Source organism: Brachyhypopomus gauderio, chromosome 19, assembly GCF_052324685.1.
Source record: "Brachyhypopomus gauderio isolate BG-103 chromosome 19, BGAUD_0.2, whole genome shotgun sequence".
Lineage (NCBI taxonomy): Eukaryota > Metazoa > Chordata > Actinopteri > Gymnotiformes > Hypopomidae > Brachyhypopomus > Brachyhypopomus gauderio.
This window is the reverse complement of record NC_135229.1, coordinates 11,974,908-11,992,407: the sequence shown is the minus strand read 5'-3', so window position 1 is coordinate 11,992,407 and position 17,500 is coordinate 11,974,908. Positions and strand designations below refer to the sequence as shown.

General features: G+C 51.8%; 1 protein-coding gene across 6 annotated transcripts in view; it reads right to left on the bottom strand.

Annotated features, from left to right (window-relative positions):
* The window catches only part of bbs9 (Bardet-Biedl syndrome 9), a 63,158-nt gene that overhangs the window by 33,701 nt on the left and 11,957 nt on the right, over nt 1–17,500 (bottom strand). For all 6 annotated transcript variants that reach the window (XM_076981851.1, XM_076981854.1, XM_076981853.1 and 3 more), the window contains exons 11-15: nt 14,397–14,578; nt 12,745–12,821; nt 12,379–12,432; nt 11,760–11,862; nt 1,365–1,469 (exon numbers count right to left, since the gene is read on the bottom strand). In XM_076981851.1, coding sequence (XP_076837966.1) covers nt 1,365–1,469; nt 11,760–11,862; nt 12,379–12,432; nt 12,745–12,821; nt 14,397–14,578 — 521 coding nt within the window. The remainder of the gene's footprint in view (nt 1–1,364; nt 1,470–11,759; nt 11,863–12,378; nt 12,433–12,744; nt 12,822–14,396; nt 14,579–17,500) is intronic.

The following is a 17,500-nucleotide window of genomic DNA, read 5'->3' as shown; positions in this document are numbered from 1 at the left end:
TCGAACACGAGCAGGCATGGGCATCTCCCCACCCCCCTCTGGGCACCTGGTCAGCAAAGGGACAGTGCGGCTGCTAACGTGCTAATGCTAACAGCACCCCACGGACCCTCATCATGAGTCAGAGGGAGGGGGTACCGAGGTCTGTGTCTGTGTGTGTGTGTGTGTGTGTGTGTGTGTAACTCAGTCAGATTAACTCTGTCAGTTTCCTGCACGTAATGCACTGCACACACAGAGCAGCTATATACATGCCACACACTACACATATCCAATCTTATAGGCAAGTGGTGATGTGGGGAAAAGAAACGTGTGTGTGTGTGTGTGTGCGTGTGTTAAGAAAGAGAAAGAACAGATAGAGAGTAAGTGTGTGTGTACGTGTGTATGTGCGTGTGTGTATGTAGTAAATGTTTCTACTCTCCCCTTCATGTTCCTTGGGAGTGGGGTTTCCCCTCTCTGTAAGACGTCAGTGCTAAAAGGCCCATTGTGTGTGTGTGTGTGTGTGTGTGTGTGTGTGTGTGTGTGTGTGTGAGTACCAGACAGTGAGACAGACAGACAGAGAGGAAGAGATATAGAGACAGACAGACAGAGAGGAAGAGAGACAGACAGAGAGGAAGACAGACAGAGACAGAAAGAGAGGAAGAGATACAGACACAGACAGACAGACAGAGAAAGAGACAGACAGACAGACAGAGACAGACAGAGAGGAAGAGAGACAGACAGACAAAGAGGAAGAGAGACAGACAGACAGAGGAAGAGAGACAGATAGACGGACAGGAAGAGATACAGACAGACGGACAGGAAGAGAGACAGACAGACAGACAGAGAGAGAGAGAGAGAGAGAAGGGGTCTATCTAACATGTCATGCGGCACTGGCCCAGTGTGAGACGGAGCTTTTCCACTCTCTATTTTTAGCGTGAAGCTCTTTCAGGAAGCCGTCCACAGGCCGCCAGCCGCGTGGCCGCCAAGGCAAACAGCCCGAGTGTGAACCTTCCCTCCTTCTTCCGCCAACATTTCCAACAAAGTAAAATAATCGGTGGAGAGAAAAAAAACCCGCAAGACATTTTCATTGAAATAAAGCGGCTTGGTGGGGTGAGGACGGGGGGTGGGGCTAATGCCTTCCAGATCCTCAGCCTGCTCTCTGACCCCGCCCTCGTAGGCCAGGACTCACACAACTGATCTGGGAACAGGTCCTGTGCCTTTCACCTAACCCGAATTCTTCCCGAATCGATTAGTTTATACGAGCAAATCAGGATGCACCTAAGTCAGAACAGATACCTGACAGGGAAAGTCCGAGAAAAAAAAATGCAGCATAAAAATTGGGAGTGCAGTGTGTGTATGTGTGTGTGTGTGTGTGTGTGAGATCATACCTGTAGGAGAACTGTAAGTCACTGCTATGTCTCCAGTTAGGTCAGCTGGTGTGTAGTGTCCATTCAGAAACACAGAGAAAGCCACTGTTAAATGAGACCCACTACCTGTAAAACAAACAAAACAGAACAGACCACACAGAGTTGAGACCCAGAAACCTTTGTGCTGTGTAAGACAGGCCACAGTAGGTAAGACAGGGTACTGTGGGTAAGACAGGGCACAGTGGGTAAGACATGGCACTGTGGGTAGGACAGGGCATAGTGGGTAAGGCAGGGCACTCTGGGTAATACAGGCCACAGTGGGTAAGAGAGGGTACTGTGGGTAAGAGAGGGTACTGTAGGTAAGACAGGTCACAGTGGGTAAGACAGGCCAGAAGGGGGAGGGAGAGAGGGTTCTGTGGGTAAGAAAGGTTACTGTAGGTAAGACAGGCCACAGTGGGTAAGACAGGGTACTGTGGGTAAGGCAGGGTACAGTAGCTAAGACAGGGCACAGTGGGTATGACATGGCACAGTGGGTAACAAAGGGTACAGTGGGTAACAAAGGGTACAGTGGGTAACAAAGGGTACAGTGGGTAAGACAGGGCACAGTGGGTAAGGCAGGGTACTGTGGATAAGACAGGGCACAGTGGGTAAGACATGGCACTGTGGGTAAGACATGGCATTGTGGGTAGGACAGGGCACTGTGGGTAAGACAGGGCATAGTGGGTAAGGCAGGGCACTGTGGGTAATACAGGCCACAGTGGGTAAGAGAGGGTACTGTGGGTAAGAGAGGGTACTGTGGGTAAGAGAGGTCACAGTGGGTAAGACAGGCCAGAAGGGGGAGGGAGAGAAGGTTCTGTTGGTAAGAGAGGGTACTGTAGGTAAGACAGGACACAGTGGGTAAGACAGGGTACTGTGGGTAAGGCAGGGTACAGTAGGTAAGACAGGGCACAGTGGGTATGACATGGCACTGTGGGTAGGACAGGGCACAGTGGATAAGGCAGGGCACAGTGGGTAAGACAGGGTACTGGGGGTAAGACATGGCACTGTGGGTAAGAGAGGGTACTGTGGGTAAGACAGGGCACAGTGGGTAAGACAGGGCACAGTGGGTAACAAAGAGTACAGTGGGTAAGGCAGGGCACTGTGAGTAAGACAGGGCACTGTGGGTAAGACAGGGCACTGTGAGTAAGACAGAGAAACAGTGGGTAAGACAGGCCACAGTGGGTAAGAGAGGGTTCTGTGGGTAAGAGTGGGTACTGTAGGTAAGACAGACCACAGTGGGTAAGACAGGGTACTGTGGGTAAGGCAGGGTACAGTGGGTAAGACAGGGCACAGTGGGTAAGACAGGGCACAGTGGGTAAGACAGGGCACAGTGGGTAGGACAGGGTACTGTGGGTAAGACATGGCACTGTGGGAAAGAGAGGGTACTGTGGGAAAGAGAGGGCACTGTGGGTAAGACAGGGCACAGTGGGTAAGGCAGGGCACTGTGGGTAAGACAGGGCACAGTGGGTAAGACAGGGCACAGTGGGTAAGGCAGGGCACAGTGGGTAAGGCAGGGCACTGTGAGTTAGACAGGGTACTGTGGGTAAGACAGGGTACTGTGGGTAAGACAGGCCACAGTGGGTAGGACAGGGCACTGTGGGTAAGACAGGGCACTGTGGGTAAGACATGGCACTGTGGGTAGGACAGGGCACTGTGGGTAAGACAGGGCATAGTGGGTAAGGCAGGGCACTGTGGGTAATACAGGCCACAGTGGGTAAGAGAGGGTACTGTGGGTAAGAGAGGGTACTGTGGGTAAGAGAGGGTACTGTAGGTAAGACAGGTCACAGTGGGTAAGACAGGCCAGAAGGGGGAGGGAGAGAGGGTTCTGTGGGTAAGAGAGGGTACTGTAGGTAAGACAGGACACAGTGGGTAAGACAGGGTACTGTGGGTAAGGCAGGGTACAGTAGGTAAGACAGGGCACAGTGGGTATGACATGGCACTGTGGGTAGGACAGGGCACAGTGGATAAGGCAGGGCACAGTGGGTAAGACAGGGTACTGGGGGTAAGACATGGCACTGTGGGTAAGAGAGGGTACTGTGGGTAAGACAGGGCACAGTGGGTAAGACAGGGCACAGTGGGTAACAAAGAGTACAGTGGGTAAGGCAGGGCACTGTGGGTAAGACAGGGCACTGTGAGTAAGACAGGGCACTGTGAGTAAGACAGGGCACTGTGGGTAAGACAGGGCACTGTGGGTAAGACAGAGACACAGTGGGTAAGACAGGCCACAGTGGGTAAGAGAGGGTTCTGTGGGTAAGAGTGGGTACTGTAGGTAAGACAGACCACAGTGGGTAAGACAGGGTACTGTGGGTAAGGCAGGGTACAGTGGGTAAGACAGGGCACAGTGGGTAAGACAGGGCACAGTGGGTAAGACAGGGCACAGTGGGTAGGACATGGCACAGTGGGTAGGACAGGGTACTGTGGGTAAGACATGGCACTGTGGGAAAGAGAGGGTACTGTGGGTAAGACAGGGCACAGTGGGTAACAAAGGGTACAGTGGGTAAGGCAGGGCACTGTGGGTAAGACAGGGCACAGTGGGTAAGACAGGGCACAGTGGGTAAGGCAGGGCACAGTGGGTAAGGCAGGACACTGTGGGTTAGACAGGGTACTGTGGGTAAGACAGGCCACAGTGGGTAGGACAGGGCACTGTGGGTAAGACAGGGCACTGTGGGTAAGACAGGTCACAGTGGGTAAGACAGGCCACAGTGGGTAAGACAGGCCACAGTGGGTAAGACAGGCCACAGTGGGTAAGACAGGGTACTGTGGGTAAGGCAGGGTACTATAGATAAGAGAGGGTTCTGTGGGTAAGAGAGGGTACTGTGGGTAGGACAGGGCACAGTGGGTAAGACAGGGCACAGTGGGTAAGACAGGGCACTGTGAGTAAGACAGGGTACTGTGGGTAGGACAGGGCACAGTGGGTAAGACAGGGTACTGTGAGTAAGACAGGGTACTGTGGGTAGGACAGGGCACAGTGGGTAAGACAGGGCACTGTGAGTAAGACAGGGCACTGTGGGTAAGACAGGTCACAGTGGGTAAGACAGGCCACAGTGGGTAAGACAGGCCACAGTGGGTAAGACAGGCCACAGTGGGTAAGACAGGGTACTGTGGGTAAGGCAGGGTACTATAGATAAGAGAGGGTTCTGTGGGTAAGAGAGGGTACTGTGGGTAGGACAGGGCACAGTGGGTAAGACAGGGCACAGTGGGTAAGACAGGGCACTGTGGGTAAGACAGGGCACTGTGGGTAAGACAGAGACACAGTGGGTAAGACAGGCCACAGTGGGTAAGAGAGGGTTCTGTGGGTAAGAGTGGGTACTGTAGGTAAGACAGACCACAGTGGGTAAGACAGGGTACTGTGGGTAAGGCAGGGTACAGTGGGTAAGACAGGGCACAGTGGGTAAGACAGGGCACAGTGGGTAAGACAGGGCACAGTGGGTAGGACATGGCACAGTGGGTAGGACAGGGTACTGTGGGTAAGACATGGCACTGTGGGAAAGAGAGGGTACTGTGGGTAAGACAGGGCACAGTGGGTAACAAAGGGTACAGTGGGTAAGGCAGGGCACTGTGGGTAAGACAGGGCACAGTGGGTAAGACAGGGCACAGTGGGTAAGGCAGGGCACAGTGGGTAAGGCAGGACACTGTGGGTTAGACAGGGTACTGTGGGTAAGACAGGCCACAGTGGGTAGGACAGGGCACTGTGGGTAAGACAGGGCACTGTGGGTAAGACAGGTCACAGTGGGTAAGACAGGCCACAGTGGGTAAGACAGGCCACAGTGGGTAAGACAGGCCACAGTGGGTAAGACAGGGTACTGTGGGTAAGGCAGGGTACTATAGATAAGAGAGGGTTCTGTGGGTAAGAGAGGGTACTGTGGGTAGGACAGGGCACAGTGGGTAAGACAGGGCACAGTGGGTAAGACAGGGCACTGTGAGTAAGACAGGGTACTGTGGGTAGGACAGGGCACAGTGGGTAAGACAGGGTACTGTGAGTAAGACAGGGTACTGTGGGTAGGACAGGGCACAGTGGGTAAGACAGGGCACTGTGAGTAAGACAGGGTACTGTGGGTAGGACAGGGCACAGTGGGTAGGACAGGGCACAGTGGGTAAGAAAGGGTACTGTGGGTAAGACTGTACCTACTATCTAACATAAGTATTGACATAATGACATTTTCTCACATTCTAAAGCCTGCACACGCAACACCTGCACACGCAGCACCTGCACACGCAACGCTTGCACACGCAACGCCTGCACACGCAACGCCTGCACACACAGTCCTAAACTGGTGTACATAGGGTAGTCATGGCCTAGTGGTTAGGGAACTGGTCTTGTGACCAGAGGGTCGTGGGTTCGATTCCCAGACCTGAGGCCATGACTGAGGTGCCCCTGAGCAAGGCCCTTAACCCTCAATTACTCACTTGTATAAAAATTAGATTAAAATGTAAGTCGCTCTGGATAAGGGCGTCTGCCAAAATGCCGTAAATGTAAATGTGCACAGCATACCAAACATGCTGTACCAGTATGGCTGTGTGATCTTAACTGGCCCAGCTGGGACCAGGATGGCCAGGTGATTCCAAAAGGCTCATGTGGGTTTGAGCAGGATGACGCCCAGGGGAACATGCGAAATAAGACAGGAATCTAGAGCCAGTACGGCTGGTTTATGAGCGGCAGGGTCATATTCTGCTGTTCGGGGGTTTTTTGTTCAGTTATTTATTGTCTGGATGTTAAATAAAAGATTCAGGTTTATTGCCATATAAATATTTGAACTCCTGCAGTTGGGTAAAAGACTGGGGTAATTCTGATGTGGGGTGGCATATTAAACCCTAAACTAAAGGACACCTCAGTGGCCCTGAGGGGAAGAGTGAGACGATTCCCTCTGTCTGAATAAACGGGGCAGCACAACCACTGCAGTTTTACCTACTTAAACAGGGAGGAAAGAGGGAGAGAGAGAGGGAGAGAGAGAGAGAGAGAGAGAGAGAGAGAGAGAGAGAGAGCGAGAGGCTGGGTTGAAGCAGAAATCAGAGCTTGTGGAAGCTGCTTTTAGGGTTTCTCGCATGTGCACTCTTTGACACACGCACACACGCGCCCTGCGGAGTGAGGGCGGGGCCACACCCTGTGTGCGCCAGCTCCTGAGTTAACGAGCCGTGTGTTGGGTGTGGGAGTCGGGCCAGCACAGGTGACTGAGCCTCAGCTATGTGCCAGCACTCCTGAGCAGTACGGGGAGATTAAGTGCCCTGCCTGTCCACGTGCACAAACCTAATACCTTATACGCCCCCACACCGCTCCACCTAATACACCCCCCCCACACCCTCCACCCACCCCACCCCCTCCCACCCCCTCCTGCCTCCGCCTCTCTCAGGCAGCCAGAGACATCCTGATCGTCACTGCTCTACAGAACGGAACATCATCCCCATCCCACAATGTCATGGTCACTTCAGCATCCTCCCTCCAACCCTGCACTCTCTCTCTCCCTCTTCCTCTACCCCCCTCCCTCTCTCTCTCTTTCTCTCTCTCTCTCTCAGTTCAAGCCCAGGTTTTTTTAACTCTCCGTTCTGATGCTTTACTCAAACGCGAGCTCCATCAGAGACGGCTCAAAAAGGAACGCGTGATTGGGTGGGTGGAGCGGGTGGAGGAGGGTGGAGGGTACTCTCACCCTGCCCTCGGGGGCTTTAGTAAAGCGGAGGGGCATCTTGGCTGACCCTCCTCGACCTTTACTGACCCTTCACTGGCGGAGCTGATACACACTTCACACGCCACACAAAAGAAGCACTCAAGGGACGCATTCCACCACGCCGCGGGTGCGTGGAGCGGGTGGAGGGAAGGCTGGGTGGGGTCGAGACGGCATTTAGGAGTTTGTGTGCGGTCGCACTCTGGGGTCAAGAGCTGACAGGGAAACGATGACCTATGACCTGTAAGGCAAGTAAAAGCAGTGGCTACAAGGATCCCCCCCACCCCCCAAATGCCCCCTGAATTTACAAGCGATATCTTTTCACAGCAAGATTTCATAACAGCCTTAATTCACACAAAAAACACGTTTAAACTGAATTACAAAGTACCTGAAGGCCTCCTCAGGAGAGAGAGAGAGGGGGGGGGGGGACGAGAGAGGAGAAGAGAGTGAGAGAATGAGGGAGTGTGAGAGTGATTGACGGAGAATGAAGGACGGAGAGAGAAAAAGAGTGAAGGAGAGTGAGGAAGGGAATGAGTGAAATAAAAACTAGAGAGCAAGAGAGAGAGAAAAGGAAAAAACAAAGGGGCCTGTGTGTGTGTGTGTGTGTGTGTGTGTGTGTGTGTGTGTGTGTGTGTGTGTTCAGAGGGAATCACAGCATCTGTTAGGCACACAGCCTGAAATAACAATATGAAGAGTGACGTTTGCAGCCTCTGGACCTGCTGAACCAAGAAGAGCCACCATGAAGCTTCTAAACCAGACCAGAACCATTTCAGCAGATCCCAGGTCAGCGTCTGCCGTTCACGCCGCAGCGACACGAACAGACGTCCGGCCGGTACGTGGTCAGCGGCCGGTCGGCGTGAGCGCCGGATGAAAGAGTTAACTTCCACTAGAACTGAAACCGGATCGAGCCGGTCCTGGTGCCAGGTGTCACGGTGAGAGACAACAGGAACACTTGCCTAACATCCGAGATAAAGATCAACAGCCATTAGAGGCTGTTCGTCTAGATAATCGCCTGAAGGAGTTGCTTAGCGTGCGTGTGTGCGCTTGCCATTGGATGACCGTGTGTGTGTGTGTGTGTGTGTGTGTGTGTAAAGCTCTCATACCCTCTTAGACAGCCTCTTCCTATCAGAGCGAAATCAGAGTCTCCGCTGCATAAAACAATAAAGATTACCAGGAACAGGAGCCAACTGGTGTCAGACCAACAGCTCATAATTGTGATGCATCTCTCTGCTATAATACCACTTCTAGCAAGCGGGCGCGTGCGTGCGCGTCTGAACCGACGCCCCGGACCCTGCCAAGCTCTAATGGCTCATCCGGCTGGGCCGCCCTGGTGGGTGACATTTTGGGGTCAGGCGAAACCCGAGACGCGGGCGTCGGGAGTGAAAGGTCTGTGGGCTAAAAGCCGTCCAGGTTTGGCATCTCTTTAACCTAATAATGCATTTACTTTGGATTACGTTCACTGAAAGCCTCATCCCCGACTGCAGCGGCGAGCCAGGACCGGGCTGACCCCGGATCAGTTCTGGGGAGGGATATACCCAGCAGCCTGCGTGTAATTGGACAGTAATAAATGTTTTGGGGGTTTGGCCGCTGTTCCTGAGCACACAGGATTTAATATGAGGTTGACTATGTCACTGAAGAATGTCTGCTTTAGTTCAAGGGTATTTACATCAATATTGGGCGAAGCATCAGAACTTTCTTTTACATCATCCACTATTTCAGGGGGCCACAGTCAGCAGTCCTTGGTTGTAATTACCGATGTTACAATTTGTTGTAAACTGTAACCCAGCCTTTCTGTTTCGGAGGTTAAGCAGTGATCTGAATCTGAACACAGTGAGGAGGTGTGTCTTGCACAGTGAGGAGGTGTGTCTTGCACAGTGAGGGGGTGTGTCCTGCACAGTGAGGGAGTGTGTCCTGCACAGTGAGGGGGTGTGTCCTGCACAGTGAGGAGGTGTGTCTTGCACAGTGAGGAGGTGTGTCTTGCACAGTGAGGAGGTGTGTCTTGCACAGTGAGGAGGTGTGTCCTACACAGTGAGGAGGTGTGTCCTGTACAGTGAGGAGGTGTGTCCTGCACAGTGAGGAGGTGTGTCCTGCACAGTGAGGAGGTGTGTCCTGCAAAGTGAGGAGGTGTGTCCTACATAGTGAGGAGGTGTGTCCTGCACAGTGAGGAGGTGTGTCCTACACAGTGAGGAGGTGTGTCCTACACAGTGAGGAGGTGTGCCCTGCAGTGAAGAGGTGTGTCCTGCAGTGAAGAGGTGTCTCCTGCACAGTGAAGAGGTGTGTCCTGCAGTGAGGAGGTGTGTCCTACACAGTGAAGAGGTGTGTCCTGCACAGTGAGGAGGTGTGTCCTGCGCAGTGAGGAGGTGTGTCCTACACAGTGAAGAGGTGTGTCCTGCACAGTGAAGAGGTGTGTCCTGCAGTGAGGAGGTGTGTCCTGCAGTGAGGAGGTGTGTCCTGCAGTGAAGAGGTGTGTCCTGCACAGTGAAGAGGTGTGTCCTGCAGTGAGGAGGTGTGTCCTGCACAGTGAGGAGGTGTGTCCTGCAGTGAGGAGGTGTGTCCTGCAGTGAGGAGGTGTGTCCTACACAGTGAGGAGGTGACAGTGAGGAGGTGTGTCCTGCACAGTGAAGGGGTGTGTCCTGCACAGTGAAGGGGTGTGTCCTGCACAGTGAAGAGGTGTGTCCTGCAGTGAGGAGGTGTGTCCTGCAGTGAGGAGGTGTGGTCTTCCTTTTCTAGTGCAGCCCTAATGAAGAACTGGGACGGGTCTGTTCTGACTGGCCCGGTCTGGGACAGCCTGTAAGCACCACTAACCGATCACTGCAGCTCCACTTCAACCCTGACATTGGGGTACGTGCATCACAGTGAGCACATTTAGGTTCTGAGCTCCACTGTGTCAAACTGAGGGTCTCATGGGTCTTCTGCTGGGAGGCCATGTTTCTTTAGTCTCTCCCTGTAAAGGCATCTTGACTGACCCCCCCACGCCCCCCCCTCCCCCCCCCCGCCCTTTGATTTCGCTTCTCGCCGCTGGAAGTGAAACGCGCGGCTCGTCCATTAGCGAGAGATCCGTCACGTTGAGCGTGAGGGCGCGCCCTCTCAGAGCCGCTCCGCTGCCTGCTAATGTCCGCTCTGTCTTCCCTGTCAAGTACAAGTGTTGTCCTAGAGCCCCCCCCCCCATCCCCGCCACACAAACACACCCCCCCCCCCCCCCCGGCTTAGGAGGGGTGCGGCCTCACTAACAGCCCTCGCCGGCGGCTAACAGCTCCAGAACCCTCGTCTCCCTTGACCCAGGTGGCTATTAACCTGACGGAGAGGAAGACGGATCTGGAGACCGTTTCTCAGAGGAACTTCAGAGACGTTACCTGAGGGGCCAAACGCTAGCGTGGCTAACAAAGAATGAAATCTGCAGCGGACTGGCCGGCTTCATCTTGTTTGTACGATGCAAATCGTGTTAGCCGTTTTTAGCTATTTGAACCTTTGGGAGTTAGCGTAGTCGTTTCACATAAAGGAGGAGGAGTGTGGAGAAGGTCCCTGAGGCACGGGACCAGCGCTTCGGATCAAGACCAGAGTCCCACGGGGCTAATGCTGCATGTTGTGAGAAGCACGCTGTGATGAGTTCTGATGAATCTTTGAACCTTCAAAACATTCAGTACCTCTGACATCATCACACTGAGTGATAATGCTGGAGAAACAGCAACCCTTAATCTGTGACTATGATCAAGGGAGCCAGGAAGACTGTGTGTGTGTGTGTGCGTCACTGGTTTAGATGCTTGGTCCTGGTTAAACTCCTCAATCTCAAACACAAGCACACACACACACACACACACACACACACACACACGCACACACACACACACACACACAGAGAGCATGTAACCTGCTAATCCATCTCCCAGCGGAGAGCCTTTGATCTGTCAGATCTATTACAGTGCTGATGTTAAGCACTGGGGAGCCTGCTTGCCTGGCCACTCACGGAGGAGTAACGGCGGAGATGAAGAGGCTGAGATGATGTTAACGGGCGGAGGCAGGCTCGAGTGCATCAGCTCCCCTCTCCATCTCTGTCCGCCTCCATCGGCACGCCGGCGTGGGACACAACGCAGGGCTGCCACCTGCCCGGACACACACCCGCCCACCAGGGGCTCCTCCGGACAAGGACGACGCACTTTCAGATCTAGAGCACACTGTGAGTTTCAGATCTAGAGCACACTGCGAGTTTCAGATCTAGAGCACACTGCGAGTTTCAGATCTAGAGCACACTGCGAGTTTCAGATCTAGAGCACACTGCGAGTTTCAGATCTAGAGCACACTGTGAGTTTCAGATCTAGAGCACACTGTGAGTTTCAGATCTAGAGCACACTGTGAGTTTCAGATCTAGAGCACACTGTGAGTTTCAGATCTAGAGCACACTGTGAGTTTCAGATCTAGAGCACACACACGCTGCAAATGTCGGATCTGTTTGAAAGTGCTAACAGAGAAGAAGAGGATAGAGGTAAGATGAAGGGAGTGAGCAGGCAGGGGAAGAAGAAAAAGATAGATATAAGAGCAATAGAGAGAGAGAGAGAGAGGGTGTGGGGGATAGAGAGAGAGTGTGGGGGAGATAGAGAGAAAGAGAGGGTGTGGGGGAGAGAGAGAGTTTGGGGGAGATAGAGAGAGAGAGAGAGATTGTGTGTGTGTGTGTGTGTGTGTGTGTGTGTGTGTGTGTGTGTGTGAGGCAAGAGGGGATACGTACCTAGAGAATCCAACACAAACTGGTCTTGAGTGGCGGTGAGTGGGGGCTGCACACACACACACATCCTGGGACTCTGTACAGCCGAGCCGCTGCTCACCCTGACCTGGTGAAAACACACAGCACTTTTATTACCAGGGCACTTCAGGTAAGATTTCACGTAAACATCGCAGTAAAGTGCAATGAAAAATGGTAGTAAAATTCATGAACAGGTGTGTGTGTGTGTGTGTGTGTGTGTGTCAGGGTGTGTGTGTGTGTGTCTGTGTGTGTGTGTGTGTCTGTGTGTGTCAGGGTGTGTCAGGGTGTGTGTGTCAGGGTGTGTCTGTGTGTGTCAGGGTGTGTGTGTGTGTCTGTGTGTGTCAGGGTGTGTCAGGGTGTGTCTGTGTGTGTGTCTGTGTGTGTGTGTGTGTGTGCGCATGCGTGTGTATGTCTGTGTGTGTCAGGGTGTGTGTGTGTGTGTGCGCATGCGTGTGTATGTCTGTGTGTGTGTCAGGGTGTGTGTGTGTGTGTGCGCATGCATGTGTATGTCTGTGTGTGTGTCAGGGTGTGTGTGTGTGTGTGTGTGTGTGTGTGTGTGTGTGTGTGTGTGTGTGTGTGTGTGTGTGTGTGTGTGTGTGTGTACCTTGACTGTAATGGAAGGAACAGGCAGGCCGTTCATTTCTGTGATAAGGGCTTGCTGTGGGGGAAAACGACAGACATGAAGACATCTCCCATTACACACACTGTGTGACAGGGTGCGTACGCGTGTTCAACAATGTGCTCAGGGCCCATGAAGTTAGACATCTTACAACTAAAGTCCAAGCCCCAGAAGCCGTAACATGTTGAGATCCCCTCTGTGTCATAGACTGATACTGGTCAGCTGTCTGTTGTACAGTTTGGTTTGTACTACTGGGCCTTTAAAGATGAGGACAGTAATCTTTGGCTGTTTGGTCTATCAATCGTGTGAATGTATTTAACTGCGTGGTGGGAAGACAGAGGTGGCAGTTACCGAGACATTGTCCAGAGTACTGGAGACCTTCGCTGTCACAGTCAAGCCGGCCTCGGTTTCTGGTCTAGGGATTATGTCTACGAGAGAGAGAGGGGGGGGGGGGGGGGGGGGGTTATGAATACTAAGTAATCTTTCAGAGTATCTCTTTAGACAGCAGAGATGCATCCTAACCACACACAGGCTGAGAGAGCACAGTCCTGCTGTGTAACAGGTCAGACACAGACAGTCCTGCTGTGTAACAGGTCAGACACAGACAGTCCTGCTGTGTAACAGGTCAGACACAGACAGTCCTGCTGTGTAACAGGTCAGACACAGACAGTCCTGCTGTGTAACTGGACAGACACAGACAGTCCTGCTGTGTAACTGGACAGACACAGACAGTCCTGCTGTCTAACTGGACAGACACAGACAGTCCTGCTGTCTAACTGGACAGACACAACAGACAGTCCTGCTGTCTAACTGGACAGACACAGACAGTCCTGCTGTGTAACAGGACAGATACAGGCAGTCCTGCTGTAGAACAGGACAGATACAGGCAGTCCTGCTGTAGAACAGGACACAGACAGTCCTGCTGTGTAACAGGACAGACACAGACAGTCCTGCTGTCTAACAGGACAGACACAGACAGTCCTGCTGTCTAACAGGACAGACACAGACAGTCCTGCTGTAGAACAGGACACAGACAGTCCTGCATGAGAGGTGAGGAGGACACACTCTCTGCTTTACTGTGACAGATGTAAAAACATGCATGAGAGTTTCACTTAAAAAATATAAAACATAATCCCAAATTTCAATAATATGACATCATGAAAAATAACCAATCTTCCTTGTAGCAGAGAACACGTCAACCCTGCACGTCCCCGGGGTCACCGCCCGCCATCACCGGTGGCCATTTCGCTAGGTGCAAACAGGAGGGCGAACCTTTCGCCTCCTCCTCATCCCCTGGACACAAACGCTCTGTTCTGCCCGACCAAAGCGTTCCAGTCTGCTGCGTGGGCCGGGGTTAAGCCAGGTGGTGAGGACCAGGCCCCAACCCTGCCATCAGAGCCCAGTTTGTTACTGTACAAACCCCCAGTGTTCCAGCCTCAGGCAGGCTGGCCTTAAGGGTGGGCAATCCGGTGATACGCATCGTTATCGCGATATATGATGTCACTTGGGTGTTGCCAATACAATGAACAAATGCATGTTTCATGTTTTAAAAAAGTTTTAAACAGCTTCTTAGCAGCAAACAAAGGAGACAAATGTGTTAAATCTCAAATTGCTGATCGGATATGAATCCATTAATGCAATCTCTAATCCTACATTTTATTTGGATTATTAAAATATTTAATGAAGATAATCTTGTCTGTCTTCTCTATGTCCCGTCACAACAGCACTACTTACTTTCTTTACTTTCCTGCTGCATTTTGTCCAATTGATTATCAACCCTCAAAAAAACCGTAACCCTACAACTCATGACACATCGATATAACTTATTCGCACCATGTTTTTTGACGTCAGCCTATATTAATAAAATGCTTCTTAAGTCCAAGACACACTGACTCTTACGCGGACACCAACAAGCTCATAAGAGTCTGAGGAACACCCACAAGCCCAGATGTTTGGCTGAAGTTCTCCATGGCTTCCTAAAGCCATGCCGGCCAGCGCCCTACCCTGGTTCTTCGTGGCCTTGCGTATGACTTTCTGCAGTGCCTTCATCTCCGCGTCCACCTCCTCGTAGTTGACCTCGCGGGCGTCGACCTTCGGCGCGGTGAAGAAGGAGGGGTCCGTGCCCATGTAGGAGCACAGCAGGTGACCTTCGGAGCTCAAGGTCACCACCAAGCCCTTCAGTTCCCTAAGAGCAAACAGAACGGCATGGAAAAACATCACGTCCAATGCACTGACTTGCAAACGTTTTGTCATGAAATATCTTGAATCCGGGGCCAACTTTGCTGACAGCCTTTTTTTTTAATGGCGGTGTCTGTTTCTCATTCCCGTGAGAAGTGGAGAAGGAACCACACTTGATACACCAGAGCACAGGATGGAGATCACGCTCCTCACGCAGGTGGGGGTAGAGGGGGGTTGGAGGACAACTCCATGTGCACGCGTCGGCACGGGGCATCACGACAGGTCCGAGGGGGCGAGGTGACGACGTCAGGGTGACAGATCTCAGAACAGCGTGGGATTGGCGAGAGGCAGACCACAGCTCGGATCTAACAGGCCCCAGGTCAGGGGAGGAGCTAACTGGAAGCAGATGTGCTGTGGTTTCAGGCCAGCGGGGCCCGAGGTCTGGAAGAGGGAAGGCCGTCCCAATGGCTGCACCTGCGTATGGGGCGGGTGGAGTGAAAATCGGCTTTTTGTGTTGTTAAAACCTTGCGGTCCATAATGGAGGCCCACTGATCTCCACCTTTGCCAGACCCCATCACCCTCCTACTGATGTAGACCGTCTCTACCCTGAAGATGCTACTTCTCATAAACATTAGTGCCCCTCACTCTGGTCTTGACCTCTCGGGGTCATGGGTGACCTAAGGTTCCATCGTTCTCCGCGGGCCGCTTCGGATACGCGTCTCGGACGGGGGCGTGTCCGAGTAGTGAGCAGAGACCCAAGCCAATGAGAACACACACGCACATACACACACACACACGCTCCGCCACCTGACACACAGATTGTATACACACGTGAATGTGTGTGTGTCCTCCTGATCCGTGTCTGAGCCCAAGCTAGTGGGCTCTGCTAATGAACTTTGGGCCCTCCTGCTGTGTGCAGTCATTGCTGCTGAGCAGATATGAGGTTTGTTCCACAAGGTTCTGGTGTTCGTTTGCAGGCGCTCGCTGAGGCCGTGATTACCGTGTTCCCATGCCTTCATCTACGTCCAAGGCGTGTGTGTGTGTGTGTGTGTGTGTGTGTGTCCAAGCTCCTCGGAGTACTTGCGTGTGTAGAATGAGTGTGTGTACGCACTCCTACAGCTGGCTTTGCTGGCACAAAGTGATGTGTGTGTTGTTTTGCTGTTCAGCGGGGCTGTGGTGGGTGGATGTGTGTGTGTGTGTGTGTGTGTGTGTGTGTGTGTGTGTGTGTGTGTGTGTGCGCGCACGCGTGTACATGTCAGAAAGTGTGTGTAAGAGAGTCTTCCACCTGGGTGGTAAGAGACACCAGCTGTGTAAGTATGGTTCTGAATACGTACTCCGGCCGCTACGGGACTCCGGCCGCTACGGGACGCCCTCCACGCCCAGCCACACACACGCCACTGGAACACACCTCTCTGAGGCAACCCCGACCTCCAACACCCAGAAGAACAGATGAACGTGGTGATGTTGTGGGGTGATTCACAGCGATGCTCACACCTGCTCCATCTAAAACTCCCTCCCTGTCAGTATTTCCACCGTCACTGTTAGTAATACTGTCATACTGTCCTTCTCCACGTGGTACAGAGTTGATGAAGAAGAGGCCAACAACCATTCAGCCAAGAGGAGAGTCACACCACTGCTCTAGAACATCACTATACTTCACACGATTGCTCTAGAACATCCCTATACTTCACACCACTGCTCTAGAACATCACTATACTTCATACCACTGCTCTATAACATCACTATACTTCACACCACTGCTGTAGAACATCCCTATACTTCACACCACTGCTCTAGAACATCCTTATACTTCACACCACTGCTCTAGAACATCACTATACTTCACACCACTGCTCTATAACATCACTATACTTCACACCACTGCTGTAGAACATCCCTATACTTCACACCACTGCTCTAGAACATCCCTATACTTCACACCACTGCTCTAGAACATCACTATACTTCACACGATTGCTCTAGAACATCACTATACTTCACACCACTGCTCTAGAACATCACTATACTTCACACGATTGCTCTAGAACATCACTATACTTCACACCACTGCTCTAGAACATCACTATACTTCACACGACTGCTCTATAACATCACTATACTTCACACGACTGCTCTAACATCACTATACTTCACACGACTGCTCTAGAACATCACTATACTTCACACCACTGCTCTAGAACATCACTATACTTCACTACACTCCTCTATAACATCACTATATTTCACACCAGTGCTCTTTAACATCACTATACGTCACACCACTGCTCTATAACATCACTATACTTCACTACACTCAATGTTCAGACTCCTTAAAAGATCTGACCCGCGCTATTCTGTTCAACTCAAAGAGTTTGGAATTTCCCTTAATAAATCTCGCTCTCCTCAGCGTTTGTGTCCGCCTCCATGTTCTGCAACACGCAGATCGTTACAAGCTCGTAATAAGCTTCTTTCATTTTTCCTGTGTAAAGCACTTTGAATTGCTGGTGTGTGTAAAAGATGCTATAGAAATTCATTTACCTTGGCAATAACATCACTATACTTCACTATATCACTAGATCATAAATTTACTTCTCTACACTTCTCCATAACATCACTATACTTTACTATAACAACATCACTATATCGATACTTCACTACACTTCTACACACTCTATATCACTATACTATATACTCACCGGCCACTTTATTAGGTACACCTTGCTAGTACCGGGTTGGACCCCCTTTTGCCTTCAGAACTGCTTTAGTCCTTCGTGGCAGATTCAACAAGGTACTGGAAACATTCCTCAGAGAGTCTGGTCCATATTGACATGATAACATCACACAGTTGCTACAGATTTGACGGCTGCACATCCATGATGTGAATCTTCCGTTCCACCACATCCCAAAGGTGCTCTATTGGACTGAGATC